At 40.7% G+C, this 18,934-nt stretch overlaps 1 protein-coding gene across 2 annotated transcripts in view; it reads left to right on the forward strand.

Moving 5' to 3' along the window:
- The first annotated feature begins 1,056 nt into the window (after window positions 1-1,056).
- Window positions 1,057-18,934, forward strand: part of Ndf (Nucleosome-destabilizing factor) — a 132,862-nt gene continuing 114,984 nt past the window's right edge. For both annotated transcript variants that reach the window (XM_076213891.1, XM_076213892.1), the window contains exons 1-2: window positions 1,057-1,172; window positions 1,279-1,315. In XM_076213891.1, coding sequence (XP_076070006.1) covers window positions 1,123-1,172; window positions 1,279-1,315 — 87 coding nt within the window. In that variant the 5' untranslated portion in view covers window positions 1,057-1,122. The remainder of the gene's footprint in view (window positions 1,173-1,278; window positions 1,316-18,934) is intronic.

Genomic DNA, 18,934 nt, shown 5'->3' on the forward strand with positions numbered 1-18,934 from the left:
CTTGAAATGCAAACTTCGAAAACACATCTAATCTCCACATCAATCCACACCAGCTGTTTTTGACTGAGTTGTCAATGTCGTCCAAACACATAGGGCAAAGGTGGCGTCCTCTACAGCTGTTAAAAACTTTTTTATACTTTTTCTAAGACTGATTGAATGACATCAGCCGTCCATTGATTAAGTCCCCTATTATTTGTTAGAAACACATTTAAAAAATTAAATCTTTTTAGTAAGCTAAGGAAAAATCACGGTAGCCTATCAGATATGTCCAAGATGTTGGATAATGGTTTAATTTATATATGGGCGGGGAATATGATAAACTGACAGTTAAGTAAGCCTACACATTTTTTATTTTACATACTGATTTTCAATTTTGAAAGACTCAAAATGCAATTTTTGACTGATGAATACTCAATGTATTTGTGAATAATAACGTCGGCTTGTGTTTCGCTAAATGGAAACCCACAGCCCCACAGTGACTGGCAACGTTCCTGGGTGCCTTCCTGTTTGAAGTTGGACTATTGTGTGCGTATAGGATAGTTTCTATCACCGGCTCTTAGTAATAAAATGTATTTACGAGTTTCGAACATGGAAACTACGTAGACGATTCTCTTTCATATCTACCTTGCAGGGCGATCACTTGCTATACCCCACATATATTTTTTTTTGCAATCAAAATATCTTCATTATTTTCTTGAACACTATTTTGGGACACTATGATCATACATTTTAGATACGTAGATATGTAGCCTATTCATCAATGACTATAGTATTTTCAAGTTTTGTTGTTATATCCTGTTTGATATTGATATAATTTTATGTATTGCTCGTAGGCACACGAACACCTTGACCTTTGAAGTTCGCGGTTGAAAAGTTTGTGTACTGTAAAGTGCTGCTATCTCTTGACCATAGTGTGAACTATAAATGTACACCATACGTTTTTCATGAATATTTAACTAGAAAAGCTATAGAAAATTATGTATTTATGCTTAGTTTAGAACACACTAACATATGTACTAATCTAGATTAAATTCAAGTTGAATAAAAGCTTATTGTTAAAGTTATTTGATTAAAAATTGCCAAGGCAACGGTCCGTTCCCTGCTACCCACAATGCGTCAAGAATGATAGTTTCAAACATGGCGGACTTCTACAAACTCGGTGATCTAGTGTGGTCAGTTTTTAGACTAAATTTCGCTATTTCAGCCTGTCAATTACGTTAAGTGATCACATATGATGTAGATAATGTCAACTTCTACTGATATAATTCTTTTTGACAGGGCCAAGATGAAAGGATTCTCCCCGTGGCCGGGCAAGGTAAGAGGGAGAGTGTTTGTTTGTGATTTGGATAGCGACGCCGATGTTCAGCATGAAGGGATGGATATGCGGTCTTTTTATCAAAATGTAGCGTTTTGCTGGGTAATAACCAGCCAGTACACATGTTTTCATTGCCCACGAACTGTACATTCTCAGGTGTAGGTCTAGCCTCAGCGTTTTATGTCGAAACAGGTCTTTTGAAACTGATTAATAAGGGCAGCAAGGTGCTAGATGTTAAAGGTCTGGCGTGGGCTTGGTAGGAGTGAAATTTGGGTCAATTTGTTAATCATGATTTAATCACATTTATGTGCAGAAACCCTTTATTTCAGAGAGGGCATGTTTATATAGTCCGGTCTGGTAGCAGAGTTGTGTACTGTCATTATTATGCCACCAGGCACCCAGGTTTTGGATATCTAATGAATTTACTGCAAGTGTGAATTTCATATTTAAGGTTATGTTCATGTAAGAGTCACTAATGGAATAGTATTGATATGGGTTATAAAGCAATCGTTTATTTTTATTCATGAACTTGAGTGGTTATGTAGGGGGAGTTGACCAACGCAAACTGGTTCAATAAACCTAAATCTTGCTATATCATCTATTCACACTGCATGTAGTTATTGCATCATAACTATGTAATTTTATGAAAACTGTTGAAATAATGGCTTGGGGATTTTTTTTTTTTTGTGTCCTGAATTTTCTGAGGACTTTGATTAGATTAGGTTAAGAATTATAAATATTTCCCCAGAGTTTCTCAGATTGGAAATCCACATTCTCATAGTAACTAGAAGTGGTCCTGAGGACCTCCCATAGACCTCTGAGATGATGCATTAACAGCGAACTTTGTCATAGGCTATGGGTGGAGAGAAGTCAACAGTAGTCAGCTCTCGGTGCCATAAGGCACAGGAAGTGAAGGTGAATTTGATAGGCAAAAGATCTTGGGATCAGTCCCAAACCTAAGTACCAGCCCCTCAGGTCTGCAACTCTAAATAGAGGTGAGGGTAGTGGGTTTTGAAGGTAAGTGGGAGGGAGATTTTCTTTGATGTCTATCTCAGAGACTAATACATATCTACTAGTCAGTTAGGTGAAGATAGGATAAATACTAGGTGTTACCAAGTATTAGTTGGCTTGTAGAAAAAAAATGCTGTATCTGTGTCAGTGTTCATAGCACTTGACTTAATGTAGTTGTAATGTCATAGACTTAACCCAGACTGGTATAGGTGATCATCTTTTCAGAATGCACACTATCATAGAATAAAAATGTCATATGTAGAATTTGGTATACAAATATTTCTGCTTATTTAGCATAATTAATAGGGAAGAGTGCATATATGTAATATTATTTAGGGTACTAGAAGACAGCAGTAAAATAGCAGTAGTAGAAATCTTTTCTAATCTTTGTGCATATGAGCATAGTATGCTATTTACTTATTTTGTTTAGTCGGGGATGATGTAGGTATCATCTAGAGGAGTTGGAAATTTTAGCAGTTAGTGAAAGGTTGACAGACAAGATGCAAGGCACTTTCCGATGTTACCGATTTGAAATTAGTGAATAAGATATGGAAATATTCATAACATTGTAGAGCCCTAGTATCAGTAAATGTTTATCTTATAGGGACTGATGATGGGTGCCTACTCATTATGGTCCTGCAAGATTACATCCCTGCTGTGTATCTTCAAATCTGTCTGGAGGTGTAGACCCAAGGGGGCTGGCACTCCGTCTGGAGATTGGACCCAGGATCTGTATAAGTTTGACCATCTTTCCTGTACTTTTTCACACAAGGAGAGCTTCTGTGGGGCTGCAGGTAGTCAGTGAAGCTTGGAGCAACAGTATTAGAATTGCATTTATAGATTAAACTATATAATTGTTCATCGTTGATATGGGTTCCAGCCAGTGATGCATGCAAGTCCAGTGACATGCCATCCATAGTTTTGTACTTTTCAGGACTTCTAAGATCTTTGTTTTGTAAGGTGGGACCAATGGTACCTGCAAGTCATGGTCATGTATGATCAATGTCAGACAGAATTGTTTCCTTCTGGAGGTGTAGCATCAAGGGGGCTGACATTCAGTCTGTGTGAGGACCCGAGATCTCTCTACCAACTCTAGCAAAATGTGTTTCTTCCACTTTTTTTTTTTTTTTTTTTTTCCCTCTTTTCTTTTCTCTTTTCTTTTCATAAGGAGAGCTGACAACTGGCAACTGCTGCTCTCCACTTACCACTTCAAGCCAGTGATGTATTAAACAGTCCCACTTAGCAGACCATTGTCTTCAGAGAGGTCAATATAATTGCTTAAAGATGGATGCATGTCATGGTGATGCTGCAAGTTTTCAATTAGAGAGGCTCAAAGCAGCAGTTATCATGAAATGGTTTAGTAGTTTCATTGCAGCCTTTTGTATATGCCATTTTTTCGATACAGAGGATTTCTTGAAAAATTAACTTATTCATTAGAACTTACAATTCTTAGGCATTTTTACCCTGAAGTGAAATCTGTACAAGCAGCATAGGTTGGGTTAGGTATGGAGATCAGACTAAGTTTTCAGGATTTAGGGTAGGTAGATTTTTTTGGATTGCTCAGTGTCTGAGCATGTCCTTTGGTTATTGTGCTGGATGATTTAATTCAGAAAAATGTCTAATTTCCATTTTGGTGTGCCATTTATTACAATATAGAAAAAAAAATACTAAAATGTTCACAAAGTCTTCAATTGTTTATTCATTTTTATATCTTATCTTTATCTCAAAACATTGAGTTTTGGAGATATCCACTTACACACCTGATGAATGTGTCCTACGCTGGCCATGAACCATTAACGCAACTTCTGACCAAGGGTAAACCAGAAGCAGTTGTCGTTGGCGTCAGTGAAGACATCTCGAGCAGTGGCATCACCCCTCAATGTAAGAGTGATATTTGTGATGGCTTGGTCCCCTTTAGGGAGGGGTCACCATGGAGAGGTTAGGATGGGTTAGGTATGTTAAAGCATCACATTGAAGCAACAGATGAGCAAATTAGATATTTTACATATCTCTGTGTACTTGATTGAAATGTCACCTTGTTATTTATATGTGCAGGTTTTCTGTATATACACTGGGGCTTCATCCTATAAGGGAGGTCTGGATGTGTAGGTTGTACAGTAATATTTTCTCATTTGAATCATGAATTTAGGTGGATAAAACTGATGTCCTTGTAGAAACCAGAAATTTTTTCCTATAAAACCATGTGATAATTAAGTTGGAACTGGATATACAACATTCAAATTACCTTTTTTTTTTTTTTTTTTTTTTTAACCTTGTACTGGTTAGTAACTTTATCACTGACAGCTTGACTTTTTATGTCATGAGTGTTAAAGGTATGCAAAGGTCTAAGTTTCATATTGAGATATATTTTCAGAATTGTAAAACAAAAAGGGAGCCACATATTTATGATTAATATTTTCGTGTATATAGATCTTATCTGCTTTGCAAATTGTTTGGAAAGAGTAAGGAGGGGTATTACCATGTCATGAAACCGTGGAAGTAAACCAAATTCAGCTCTCTGGCCTTTCAGTGGAAGTGCTGTGTCAACTTACACTACCTTTGACCAGAAGAATGTGGAGGGAGATGGATGACCATTCCTCTGCAATGTGCTGAGATGGGAGGGACATAGAATGGGTTTTAATCTTGCATATATAGATGATAATCTTGCTTGAAAGCATTATTAGATTTGGGCATAATGTGTAGGGAAGTTCTAGTGATATATCAAACAAGTAGATGTTTTTCCAATGAATCTGACTGTTGATATAAAGCATAATCTAGTTTATTAAGCTGTCATAGACTGATTCATAGACCTCCTTAGCCATGCTCATGACTGTCAGGTACTGAAACCCCACATGTAGCCTTGAAGATCACAGTATTTTAGTTGGTGGTGACAGGTCATGTCCAAAAATTATAATCACTGTCTAAATATTACTTTACAAGACGTAGGTAATAGGTAGGCTTTTTGTGTTAGATTGCTTTGAGTGAACTACAATATGGTTTTGTAAGTCATAGAGGCCAGTGAGACTGATTTCAATCACCTGCAAATGGTGGTCATGTAAGAAAGACTTCAGAGAGAATTGTCCCTGTGGTGCTTATCTTCAAAACGCCAACATCCGCATCTTCCTCAAAGGCCCTGGTGTGGCAGCATCTACATCATAGGACCATTCTACAACCTCCAGAAGCCCTTGCCACTCTGTAGGGATGTAACACTTCAGCTCATACTATTCAACACATAATGGAAGATGGCATTGTTCACAATTGCGCACGCCAACAATACAACTTATACCATATATGCCCAAATAATAGTCAAGTTTTTCAGTCCATTTTTTTAAGGCTGAATTTGAGAGGTCCACTTTTATGTGGATAATAATTTTTCATGGGTGAAACTCGTGTATAATCTGTTTTCAAGTTTTAATTAAGCAAAAGCCTAATTTATGTATAAATTATTACAGAACAAAAATACCAAGATTAATGGTAATTCATGTACAATTGCATACATCAAAACTCACAAGAAAACACACAATCCGTTAAAAAAAATTGCTGATTAATCATTACCATAGTTGATTTGCTCTTGTAAATATTTAGCCTTGCTCTTTCACAGCCTTAGCATAAAAAATGTATTATTACTTACTGACATTTTCCAAAATCCACCCACAAGGTCAAGTTGTACATGTAATGATATGCTATACTTGGCTGCACACGATAAGACAAACATGAAAATCTAGGATTGACTTTTATTGGAGGTACATGAAAAATTCTTGATTTTATGGCCAGAAATTAGGTTAACTTTTAACTAAGAATATTACTTGGGTATATATGGTACTCTTTAAGGGATTTATGGTGAAAACCCTGTTTCAGCTATGGTATTCTTGAGGGAGACAGGACTGCTTGGGTAGACAGTAGGGAACGTCATCTCCCTCAAAAGGTGCAGGGAATTGCTCAGTCTCCAGATGGTGTCCAAGAACATTCTCAATTTCAGTAAAAATTTCCCTCTTTTCACATGAAAGCAGATGACTGGCAAACTGCTCCCCTCCTCCTAATGCTATAACTGTGACATAGAAAGTTTTACACTAATTTTACACAGACAAGTTAATCATCTTTCCAAGAGAGATCTGTGGGAAGACCTGAAGACTTGCCAGCCATAGTGTACTGCAGGTTTCCAGTCCATGAAACTAGGTAGTAATTATCAGGGCTTAGTGCTGTTGGTTTATTTGGTAGTGAATTTAGTTCTCTTTAAAAAAAAATCTGACAAATGCCAGGTATTGTTATTAAGTGTAAACACCATTCTATTTCACAGGTTATTAATTATAATCTGGCTGAATGGGTTATAGAGTCACTACTTACAACAGGTTGAGGTGATTACAATTTGAATCCTACCATGAGCGTGTTGGACCAAGGGCATGGTTCATTAAATTTCACACTACAAAGTCCTCAGTAAGGGGTATCATTCTAGCCTCATGATAGGAGGAATTTCATGACGTTAAACTGAATCATTAATATTTGTTGTCTTGAGTTTCACTGGCTGGAAATTCGGTCCCACAGTAGCCAGTAGTTGTCCTGAAGCCCCATAAATAACTTTGGATTGTTGTATAACTGGGTTTGCTTCTGCATCACTGGCTAGCAGGAAGATACAAGTACTCCACAATTTATAATAGAATTTGTTTCCGAGAAAGCCATTGTAAGTTGAAAATAGGGGTGACGTATAGGGTGGTGGCTGCACTGCAAATACAACACCTAATGCAACAATTATAAACAAGCCTAATCTTTAAGCACATATTTAGCAAAATGATAAACATGGGAACAGCAACTAGAACAGAAGCTGGAAATTATTGAGAGGACTGAGGCAGATAAAGACCATAAAGCTGGGCCAGTATTACAACTAGTTATTGCTTTGTAGACTATTCCAAGGGCTTCTTTCCCCATATAAGGGAAGGAGATAGACTGTACAGTACTACTATAAAATGTTGTACTTGTTGTATGAACATGTATATGTGTGTGTGTATATATATATATACACTAAAGGGCCTTTCCCCTTTACAAGGGGTGGCCAAGTCAAAGCATATACCCATTTCATACACAACTAATTTAACACTCCTGTCTCATATCTCAGCACCTCATGGATGAAGGGTCATCCCTGTCCTCTGCCACACCACTCAGGTAAAGGAATATGCAGGAAGGTACAGCACTTTCACAGTGCCTGACAGTCAGAGCTGTTTAATGTCTACTGCATTACATGGCAATCTCTCATCCCCCCATAATAATTTACTAAGCAGATAAAAGCTCATTGGCTGAGCGGGTTAGGGCGTCGTTACTTGCTGTGAAGGTCGAGGGGATGACGGTTCAAATCCTGCCACCAGCAAAGTTGAACCAAGGGCATGGTTCATTAAATTCCACGCTACAAAGCCCTCTGTGAGGGGCACCGTCCTAGCCTTCCGATGGGAGGAGTTTGTGATGTTAAACCATATTAAAAAAAAAAAAAAGATAGAAGTGCAAATTAATTATATACTATAGAATTTAGATTAACTTGAGTGGAGGAGGGTAAGACGGTGCGAGAAAATCAGATTTGACTGTTATGACCTGAGCTATGGAAGAGGTGTACCTTGTTGCATTGACCCAAACATTATTATGGACAGGGTGACCCTTTGTCCCCAGGTTGCTGAGATGGGAGGTTGGTTGAATGTGTGTTTTTACTCAGCCTCCTGACATTTGAGAAGGGAATGGCCTCTGGTGTATATGTATTTACATTTAGGAGGCATTCAGGAACTTCACATTGCAACAGTTCCAGAATGCATCCCTCGTATATACGGAGGAACCACTATAGTAAAAAATGACAGGTCTTGGACCTAGTTTGGAGACCAAATGTAAGAGGTGATGTTAATAAATTTTGAAGCGGGCTACAAGTGCCAATCTTGCAGGATCACCACTGGCAGATATTGTTGTTAGGTCAATTCATGGGTTAGCTTGTGTTGTTCTGGTTCTTTCCATGCTATTCTTAACCTCTTGAATGTGATGATGTCTATGTATGTGTCATGAGCCGCGGGTGGGGTATACAAGGATGCCAGTGTTCAGCATCCTGATTATATTTATTTTGTAGTTATAGCTGACCCTCGTATTCTGTGAACAGGCTTCATTGTGTTTTCTATGACATTATATTTATTCAGGGTGAAAGAGAACAACAAAGGTAACAATATTTTGTAATTCACGTATTGTGATGCATCATTGTACATCAGGCAACCTGATGTGGTCACCAATATTTGACTTGTATTGAAGAGGTTAATAGTCTCACATGGTCCTTGTCTCTGTTGACCTCTTACAATATGTCAAATGGCACATCCTTTTATTTAGGTCATTGCCAGGCTGTTTTGTTCCGTCGCACGTAACCCACTAGCAAAGGGGTGAAACGGTATAAATGATAATGAAGATTTGGTTTAATGTTGCCAACTTCCCCTAGCAGGAGGCTAGGGCAGTGCTCCTTACAAAGGACTTTGTAGTGTGGAATTTAACAAACCATGCCCATGGTCCAACTCGCTGGTGACAGGGTTCAAACTGTTGTCACCTCACCCTCCACCACAAGCAGCGATGCTGTAACCTGCTTGGAAAGCAAGCATCCACAAATAATATTAACCCACTGACACATATGGGATAATCGGGAATGTGAAGATCTGCTTTGTCCTAGATGTGGGTTCGAGTTCCGTGCTTTCCTTTGATTCTTAGCAGTGAGAGTACAAGGAGATATCAGGCAAAGGTAATGGTATCAGTTGAAGTCAACCTCCTCCTGACATATGTTCCTCACTTTCATCACATCAAAGGATTTTGTTGTGGTTACTGCCAGACTGTTTTATTCAGCTTAATGAATCCCTCTTTATTTCACAAGTTAATGTTATTCGTCAGTTGCTGAATACTGTGCCTGTTAATCTTAGGGCTCTTCATCAAGATCAGTTGTGGTATTGTCATGCCCGACACATCTGTACTAGCGGATAATATATCACCTCTGTTGTACATTATCTTATATTTCATCAAGGTATTGGTCTAATGAGTCAAGGGTAGGATATGGAGGTTTGGTTTTTATAGTTTGTGGGAGTGTTGGTAGCCCATGTCAGTTTTTATAGTTTGATTACTCTCCCCCCTTTTTTTGAGGGTGGTTGACCATTTGATATTCCTCAGCCCTCAACAGAAGTATTTTAACCACAAAATGATCATTGTTCAAATTCTTTAAGTGGAGAACCTAGTGTACAGATGTACTGATGCTTGCATGTACTTGTGGACTTGTAGACTGCTGGAATCCCCTTCCAGTGTTCCTGTGTAAAATGGAGTGTTTACATAGGGTCAAGTGAAGGGCACAGAAACTTCTTTACTTACGACTTACTGCACTGTTTTAGTACAGTGAGCAACCAGTAATATGAGACAGGATGCTAGATATTGAATTGCTTATGAATGTGAGTAAGGTGTCATAAGTTATTAATGATAGAGGAAATGATAATATATATAGGAATAGGGTGTAATATATCTTTACATATCAAAGGCTTCTTCCCCCTTATAAGTGAGGTAGCCAGCCAAAGCATGCATCCATCCCACTCCCATCAATCATCCATTTGTTTCCCTTTCATGTGAGAATAAACACCTTGTGAGATCGAAACCTTTATTGGTACTACGTTTCGCTTGTTACAGCTTTTTCAAGTACAGACATGACACACTCTGAGCACATATAAGCCAACGGGGAAGGAACTGGGAGAGGTTATCAGGGAGGGGAGGGGGAGGAGGGGGAAGGGTGGGACTTGGTGGAGACAAAAGAGGACATTTCGGACAGTTTGTTGAAGAGGACTAAGGGGGACATTTGATACATTTATTTAATGCGGGTAACAGATGGATGATAGGAGGGGCGATGTTAAACATGCCTCTGTTCTGCTCAATGGTTTTGAAGCTTTGAATGGCGGCCGCTTCGAGGCATTTTCTCCTCACCCTGTCTGGTTCACTAAACAGAAGTTCTGCGTTATCCCAATCCATCAGGTGGTCGTTGGTGTTCCGGTGGATAACACAGGCGTTGGTGGTGATGTTGTTCCGGGAATCGTAGCGATGCTCCCGGATCCGGGTCTTCAGGTCACGGGAGGTCTCGCCGATGTATACTTTATCACATCCAGCACAGGGTATGCGGTAGACACCAGCGTTTTTTCCCCACATCTCGTCCTGGCTGTCACTCCTTCTAGAGAGCTCTTTGATAGTTCTGCTGGACTGGCCTAAACTCGTCCTCTAAGAATTCAGGGCTACATATTCTGAGAGCTCTGAGGTAGAAACCTATGACTACACCTTTTTTTTTAATACTGAGGTCATGGTGGGATAGGAAGTGAGTCAAATCGTCCTTATTGGTTGGTTTCCTGTAGACTGTAAATTTTAAAAAATTATCATGTTTGATGATAAGGGTATCCAAAAATGGAAGGGAATCGTTGATTTCTTCCTCCAAGGTGAACTGGATGGATGGCTCAACCTCGTTCAGAGCCGCTTGGAGTTTGGGGATGTCAAACCGTCTGGGGGAAATTAGTAGTATGTCATCCACATAGCGAAGCCATACTACGTTGCCAGGAACGATATCTGAGAAAGGCCCTGCTTCTAAAAATTCCATGAACAGGTTGGCAAGGACAGCGCTCAAAGGAGAGCCCATGGCCATGCCAAACCTTTGGTGAAAGTACTGGTCCTGGAATTTGAAATAATTAAATTGGACACAAAGCTGTATTAGATCCACAAAGTCATTGGGGGGAATAGGGAGGTCAGTGTGGGAACTAGTGATTTTAGCCCTAAGGAGGTCAATTGCTTTAAGGATCGGGACACGTGTGAATAACGAAGTCACAGCCAGGCTGGCCAGCTTTTTGTTGCGAGCAGGAACGTCCTTAATTCTATTCAATAGGTCCCCTGAGTGTTTCAAATGAGCACCGCTGATGGTACCCAAAAGGCGAGACAAATGTTTGGCCAGCGCACCTGCCAGTTTGTGTGGCGCACTCCCGATCCCTGATGTAATTGGTCTCATGGGTATATTGGGCTTGTGGGTTTTTGGGAGCCCATACAGGGTGGCTGGACGTGGGAGGTTTGGCAGGAGGTGAAGTAAACACTTACCAGTTTCTGATTTCCTAAGAATCCTCCTGGCTGCCTTAAGGAAGTTATTTTTCTCGACGTCCACTTTCGCCTGGGTGACCTAGGTGTAAGTATTTTCATCGCTGAGGAGGTCAGTCATCTTATGTAGGTAGGAAGATGCTTCCATCACCACCACTCCTCCACCTTTGTCCGCGGTGGTGATCCTGACGGCGGGGTCCTTGGCGAGTGCCTCCAACGCTCGAAAGTATCTCTTGGGTAAAGTAGGATTGGGAGGGTCGCAAAGTGCCGAGGTTAGTAGTCCTTGTATGTAGCCTTGCTGGACATACAAGGACTACTAACCTCGGCACTTTGCGACCCTCCCAATCCTACTTTACCCAAGAGATACTTTCGAGCGTTGGAGGCACTCGCCAAGGACCTCGCCGTCAGGATCACCACCGCGGACAAAGGTGGAGGAGTGGTGGTGATGAAGCATCGTCCTACCTACATAAGATGACTGACCTCCTCAGCGATGAAAATACTTACACCAAAGTCACCCAGGCGAAAGTGGACGTAGAGACAAATAACTTCCTTAAGGCAGCCAGGAGGATTCTTAGGAAATCAGAAACTGGTAAGAGTTTACTTCACCTCCTGCCAAACCTCCCACGTCCAGCCACCCTGTATGGGCTCCCAAAAACCCACAAGCCCAATATACCCAGGAGACCAATTACATCAGGGATCGGGAGTGCACCACACAAACTGGCAGGTGCACTGGCAAAACATTTGTCTCGCCTTTTGGGTACCATCAGCAGTGCTCATTTGAAACACTCAGGGGACCTATTGAATAGAATTAAGGACGTTCCTGCTCACAACAAAAAGCTGGGCAGCCTGGATGTGACTTCGTTATTCACATGTGTCCCGACCCTTAAAGCAATTGACCTCCTTAGGGCTAAAATCACTAGTTCCCACACTGACCTCCCTATTCCCCCCAATGACTTTGTGGATCTAATACAGCTTTGTGTCCAATTTAATTATTTCAAATTCCAGGACCAGTACTTTCACCAAAGGTTTGGCATGGCCATGGGCTCTCCTTTGAGCGCTGTCCTTGCCAACCTGTTCATGGAATTTTTAGAAGCAGGGCCTTTCTCAGATATCGTTCCTGGCAACGTAGTATGGCTTCGCTATGTGGATGACATACTCCTAATTTCCCCCAGACGGTTTGACATCTACAAACTCCAAGCGGCTCTGAACGAGGTTGAGCCATCCATCCAGTTCACCTTGGAGGAAGAAATCAACGATTCCCTTCCATTTTTGGATACCCTTATCATCAAACATGATAATTTTTTAAAATTTACAGTCTACAGGAAACCAACCAATAAGGACGATTTGACTCACTTCCTATCCCACCATGACTCAGTATTAAAAAAAAAGGTGTAGTCATAGGTTTCTACCTCAGAGCTCTCAGAATATGAATTCTTAGAGGACGAGTTTAGGCACATAAAGGAGGTTTTTCAGAAATTAAAATATCCAGAGTGCATCATCCACCAGTGTAAGAAAAAGGCACTCAAAATAATGGAAGGGCGGGAACCAACAAAAGATCCAGCTAGGAGGCTTATCCTTCCAGCCAGCAGCGTCACCGCCACCCTCACCCGGACACTTGGGCGTTGCAACATTCAGGTAGTGGGCCAGTCCAGCAGAACTATCAAAGAGCTCTCTAGAAGGAGTGACAGCCAGGACGAGATGTGGGGAAAAAACGCTGGTGTCTACCGCATACCCTGTGCTGGATGTGATAAAGTATACATCGGCGAGACCTCCCGTGACCTGAAGACCCGGATCCGGGAGCATCGCTACGATTCCCGGAACAACATCACCACCAACGCCTGTGTTATCCACCGGAACACCAACGACCACCTGATGGATTGGGATAACGCAGAACTTCTGTTTAGTGAACCAGACAGGGTGAGGAGAAAATGCCTCGAAGCGGCCGCCATTCAAAGCTTCAAAACCATTGAGCAGAACAGAGGCATGTTTAACATCGCCCCTCCTATCATCCATCTGTTACCCGCATTAAATAAATGTATCAAATGTCCCCCTTAGTCCACTTCAACAAACTGTCCGAAATGTCCTCTTTTGTCTCCACCAAGTCCCACCCGTCCCCCTCCTCCCCCCTCCACCTCCACCTACCACCCACCCCACCCTGATAACCTCTCCCAGTTCCTTCCCTGTTGGCTTATATGTGCTCAGAGTGTGTGTCATGTCTGTACTTGAAAAAGCTGTAACAAGCGAAACGTAGTACCAATAAAGGTTTCGATCTCACAAGGTGTTTATTCTCACAGTCTTGTCGGCTTTTGCCATTGTGATTCAATTTCCCTTTCATCTTAGCTCCTTGTGGATGAAGGGTCATCCGAACCTCCCACCCATTACCTGGGTCAGAAGCAATGCAGCAAGACACAGCCCATCCACAGTAGGGCCAGCTCCTTCATTTACATGTGAACCTTCCTTTCTCATCCCCTCATGTGAAAATAGAGGAGAAATCCCTTTGGAACACTTCAATTCATCAGCCATTCACAACCGTTCTCCATCCACACCTATCCTTGACCTTATCCTTACATGTTCAAGATATTCCCCTTTTACTCAGGGCCACATTCACCTCATGCTTGCTCTTCCCCCTGAAGTTCACTCCGTCCACAATCTTGTCGCTAATCTATCCTTGCTCATTCTTTCTGTGTACCCAAACTAACCCAATATTCATTTACCAGCCCCATCTGCCAACTACCTTACTACCCCCACCCCCTCATTTCCCACTTCATCCATCTACATAATCCCCATCATACTTCATAAATGTTTTATCTCAAACATATTTAAATTTCTTTCTGCCTCCCTTCAAACTTAAGTCTTTCCTTTACAGTATCAGGTACAATCACCCCTTCATATAATCACATTGCATTAATTTCCAGGCACCTATTTTTAATAACACTTCTCATTCCCCAAAGATGTTTACTTGCTTCCTTCATTGCATAGTTTACATCTTGTCTCCACTCCTCCATTCCCTTCATCATGCTTGTGTATATATAGACTGGTAGACACCCCTTCCAGTGTTCCTGTGTAAAATGGAGTGTTTACACAGGGTCAAGTGAAGGGCACAGAAACTTCTTTACTTACGACTTACTGCACTGTTTTAGTACAGTGAGCAACCAGTAATATGAGACAAGATGCTAGATATTGAATTGCATGTGAATGTGAGTGAGGTGTCCCAAGTTATAAAAGATGGAGGTAATTCTGTATAATATAGATAGGAACAAGATGTAATATAGAACTAAGAGATGAGAACTTGGATATTTAAAAATATACAAGATTGAATTACTGTGAAAATATTTGATAAAGTGTCTGTCAGTTGTCGAATACTATGGAACAGGATGTAATATAGAACTAAGAGATGAGAACTTGGATATTTGAAAATATACAAGATTGAATTACAGTCGTACCTCGGTACTCGACCAAATCGGTGCTCGACCAAAAAATTCGAGTAGAAAATGCATCGGACCTCGAACAGATTTTCGGTACTCGACTAGCTCGAACAGCGGGTAAGCGTCAGTTCGACTCAGACCGCCAGCGGAGTAAGACGTACGCAGTTTGTTCGAGTATTTCTTCCCAGATTTAAACTTTTTCGTGTTGCTCTAGCCCTTAATAATGGGTCCAAAGAAAGACAGTGATAAGGGGAAAATTGGTTTCGGTGTTCGAACAAATCGGTGCTCGACCACCACCTCAGAACGGATTATGGTCGAGTACCGAGGTACGACTGTACTGTGAAAATATTTGATAAAGTGTGTCAGTTGCCAAATACTGTTTATCTTAGGGCTCTTCATCAAGATCAGTTGTGGTATTGTCATGCCCGACACATCTGTACATTATCTTATATTTTGTTAAGGTATTGGTCTAATGAGTCAAGGGTAGGATATGGAGGTTTGGTTTTTATAGTGTGTGGGAGTGTTGGTAGACTATGTATTTTTTTTTTTTTTTTTTTAAGGGGGGGGGCTCTTTATAGTTTGGTTATCCCCCTCCCCCTCTTTTGTGAGGGAGGGTTGACCATTTGATATTCCTCAGCCCTCAACAGAAGTATTTTAACCACAAAATGATCATTGTTCAAGTTCCAATGGAGAACCTAGTGTACAGATGTACTGATGCTTGCATGTACTTGTGGACTGCTGGAATCCCCTTCCAGTGTTCCTGTGTAAAATGGAGTGTTTACACAGGGTCAAGTGAAGGGCACAGAAACTTCTTTACTTACGACTTACTGCACTGTTTTTAGTGCAGTGAGCAACCAGTAATATGAGACAGGATGCTAGATACTGATTTGCTAATGAATGTCAGTGAGGTGTCCCAAGTTATAAAGGATAGAGGTAATTCTGTATGATATAGGAACAGGATGTAATATAGAACTAAGAGATGAGAACTTGGATATTTGAAAATATACAAGATCGAATTACTGTGAAAATACTTGATAAAGTGTCTGTCAGTTGCCAAATACTGTTTATCTCAGGGCTCTTCATCAAGATCAGTTGTGGTATTGTCATGCCCGACACATCTGTACATTATCTTATATTTTATTAAGGTATTGGTCTAATGAGTCAAGGGTAGGATATGGAGGTTTGGTTTTTATAGTTTGTGGGAGTGTTGGTAGACCATGTCTTTTTTTTTTTTCTTTTTTTTTTTCTTTTTTGGGTGTGCTCTTTATAGTTTGGTTAGCCCCCCCCCCTTTTGTGAGGGGGGGGGTTGACCATTTGATATTCCTCAGCCCTCAACAGAAGTATTTTAACCACAAAATGATCATTGTTCAAGTTCCAATGGAGAACCTAGTGTACAGATGTACTGATGCTTGTATGTACTTGTGGACTGCTGGAATCCCCTTCCAGTGTTCCTGTGTAAAATGGAGTGTTTACACAGGGTCAAGTGAAGGGCACAGAAACTTCTTTACTTACGACTTACTGCACTGTTTTTAGTGCAGTGAGCAACCAGTAATATGAGACAGGATGCTAGATACTGAATTGCTAATGAATGTCAGTGAGGTGTCCCAAGTTATAAAGGATAGAGGTAATTCTGTATGATATAGGAACAGGATGTAATATAGAACTAAGAGATGAGAACTGTATATATTTAAAAATATACAAGATTGAATTACTGTGAAAATATTTGATAAAGTGTCTGTCAGTTGCCAAATACTGTTTATCTCAGGGCTCTTCATCAAGATCAGTTGTGGTATTGTCATGCCCGACACATCTGTACATTATCTTATATTTTATTAAGGTATTGGTCTAATGAGTCAAGGGTAGGATATGGAGGTTTGGTTTTTATGGTTTGTGGGAGTGTTGGTAGACCATGTCTTTTTTTTTGGGGGGGGTGCTCTTTATAGTTTGGTTAGCCCCCCCCCCCCCCCCTTTTTGTGAGGGAGGGTTGACCATTTGATATTCCTCAGCCCTCAACAGAAGTATTTTAACCACAAAATGATCATTGTTCAAGTTCCAATGGAGAACCTAGTGTACAGATGTACTGATGCTTGTATGTACTTGTGGACTGCTGGAATCCCCTTCCAGTGTTCCTGTGTAAAATGGAGTGTTTACACAGGGTCAAGTGAAGGGCACAGAAACTTCTTTACTTACGACTTACTGCACTGTTTTTAGTGCAGTGAGCAACCAGTAATATGAGACAGGATGCTAGATACTGATTTGCTAATGAATGTCAGTGAGGTGTCCCAAGTTATAAAGGATAGAGGTAATTCTGTATGATATAGGAACAGGATGTAATATAGAACTAAGAGATGAGAACTTGGATATTTGAAAATATACAAGATCGAATTACTGTGAAAATATTTGATAAAGTGTCTGTCAGTTGCCAAATACTGTTTATCTTAGGGCTCTTCATCAAGATCAGTTGTGGTATTGTCATGCCCAACACATCTGTACATTATCTTATATTTTATTAAGGTATTGGTCTAATGAGTCAAGGGTAGGATATGGAGGTTTGGTTTTTATAGTTTGTGGGAGTGTCGGTAGACCATGTCTTTTTTTTTGGGGGCTCTTTATAGTTTGGTTAGGCCCCCCCCCCCCTTTTTGTGAGGGAGGGTTGACCATTTGATATTCCTCAGCCCTCAACAGAAGTATTTTAACCACAAAATGATCATTGTTCAAGTTCCAATGGAGAACCTAGTGTACAGATGTACTGATGCTTGTATGTACTTGTGGACTGCTGGAATCCCCTTCCAGTGTTCCTGTGTAAAATGGAGTGTTTACACAGGGTCAAGTGAAGGGCACAGAAACTTCTTTACTTACGACTTACTGCACTGTTTTTAGTGCAGTGAGCAACCAGTAATATGAGACAGGATGCTAGATACTGATTTGCTAATGAATGTCAGTGAGGTGTCCCAAGTTATAAAGGATAGAGGTAATTCTGTATGATATAGGAACAGGATGTAATATAGAACTAAGAGATGAGAACTTGGATATTTAAAAATATGCAAGATTGAATTACTGTGAAAATATTTGATAAAGTGTCTGTCAGTTGCCAAATACTGTTTATCTCAGGGCTCTTCATCAAGATCAGTTGTGGTATTGTTCATGCCCCGACACATCTGTACATTATCTTATATTTTATTAAGATATTGGGTCTAATGGAAGAGATGGCAGTGAGGGGAAGATGGGCAGAATATTTAGGGAGTTGCTGAATGTGAAGGAGGATAGGGAAGGAAAGATAGCTGCAGTGGGAAATGCGAAGAAAATGAGAGTGATGAGTGAGGAGAATGGAGGAGAAATAAGGAAGGATGAGGTGAAGGCAGCTGTAAAGATGATGAAAGCAGGTAAGGCACCTGTCTGGATGGATGTCATGCAGAATGTCTGAAAAAGGGAGGTGCAGTGATGGTGGACTGGTTGGTGAGGTTATTTAATGTTTGCTGGAGAGAGGGTAGAGTACCGGAGGACTGGAGTAGTGCCTGTATAGTTCCTCTTTACAAGGGAAAAGGGGACAAGTGTGAATGTAGTAATTTCAGAGGGATTAGCCTGGTTGAGTGTAGTAGGGAAGGCTTATGGGAGGATCTTAATTGAGAGGATTAGGAGAGGAACAGAGGGAGTAATTGGTGAGGAACAGTGTGGATTTAGGACGGGTAGAGGTTGTGTAGATCAGATCTTTGTGGTAAGACAGATATGTGAGAAAGCTATAGGAAAGGGGAAGGATGTTTTTTGGGCTTTCATGGATCTGGAAAAGGCTTATGATAGGGTAGACAGAAAGGCACTGTGGGAGGTTATGCAGATTTATGGGATAGGAGGAAAGCTTTTGGGAGCTGTCAAGAGTTTTTATGAGAGTAGTAGAGCATGTGTTAGGATTAGAAATGGAGAGAATGAGTGGTTTGAAGTAAAGGTGGGACTTCGTCAAGGATGCGTTATGTCGCCCTGGCTGTTCAACTTATACATGGATGGGGTGGTGCGAGAGGTGAATGCTAGGGTAGTGAGTCAGGGATTGGAGATGGTTAAAGAAAAATGGAGAAAAGTGGGAGGTGAG

This window comes from Oratosquilla oratoria, chromosome 32, assembly GCF_046742065.1.
Source record: "Oratosquilla oratoria isolate Oo_2021 chromosome 32, ASM4674206v1, whole genome shotgun sequence".
Lineage (NCBI taxonomy): Eukaryota > Metazoa > Arthropoda > Malacostraca > Stomatopoda > Squillidae > Oratosquilla > Oratosquilla oratoria.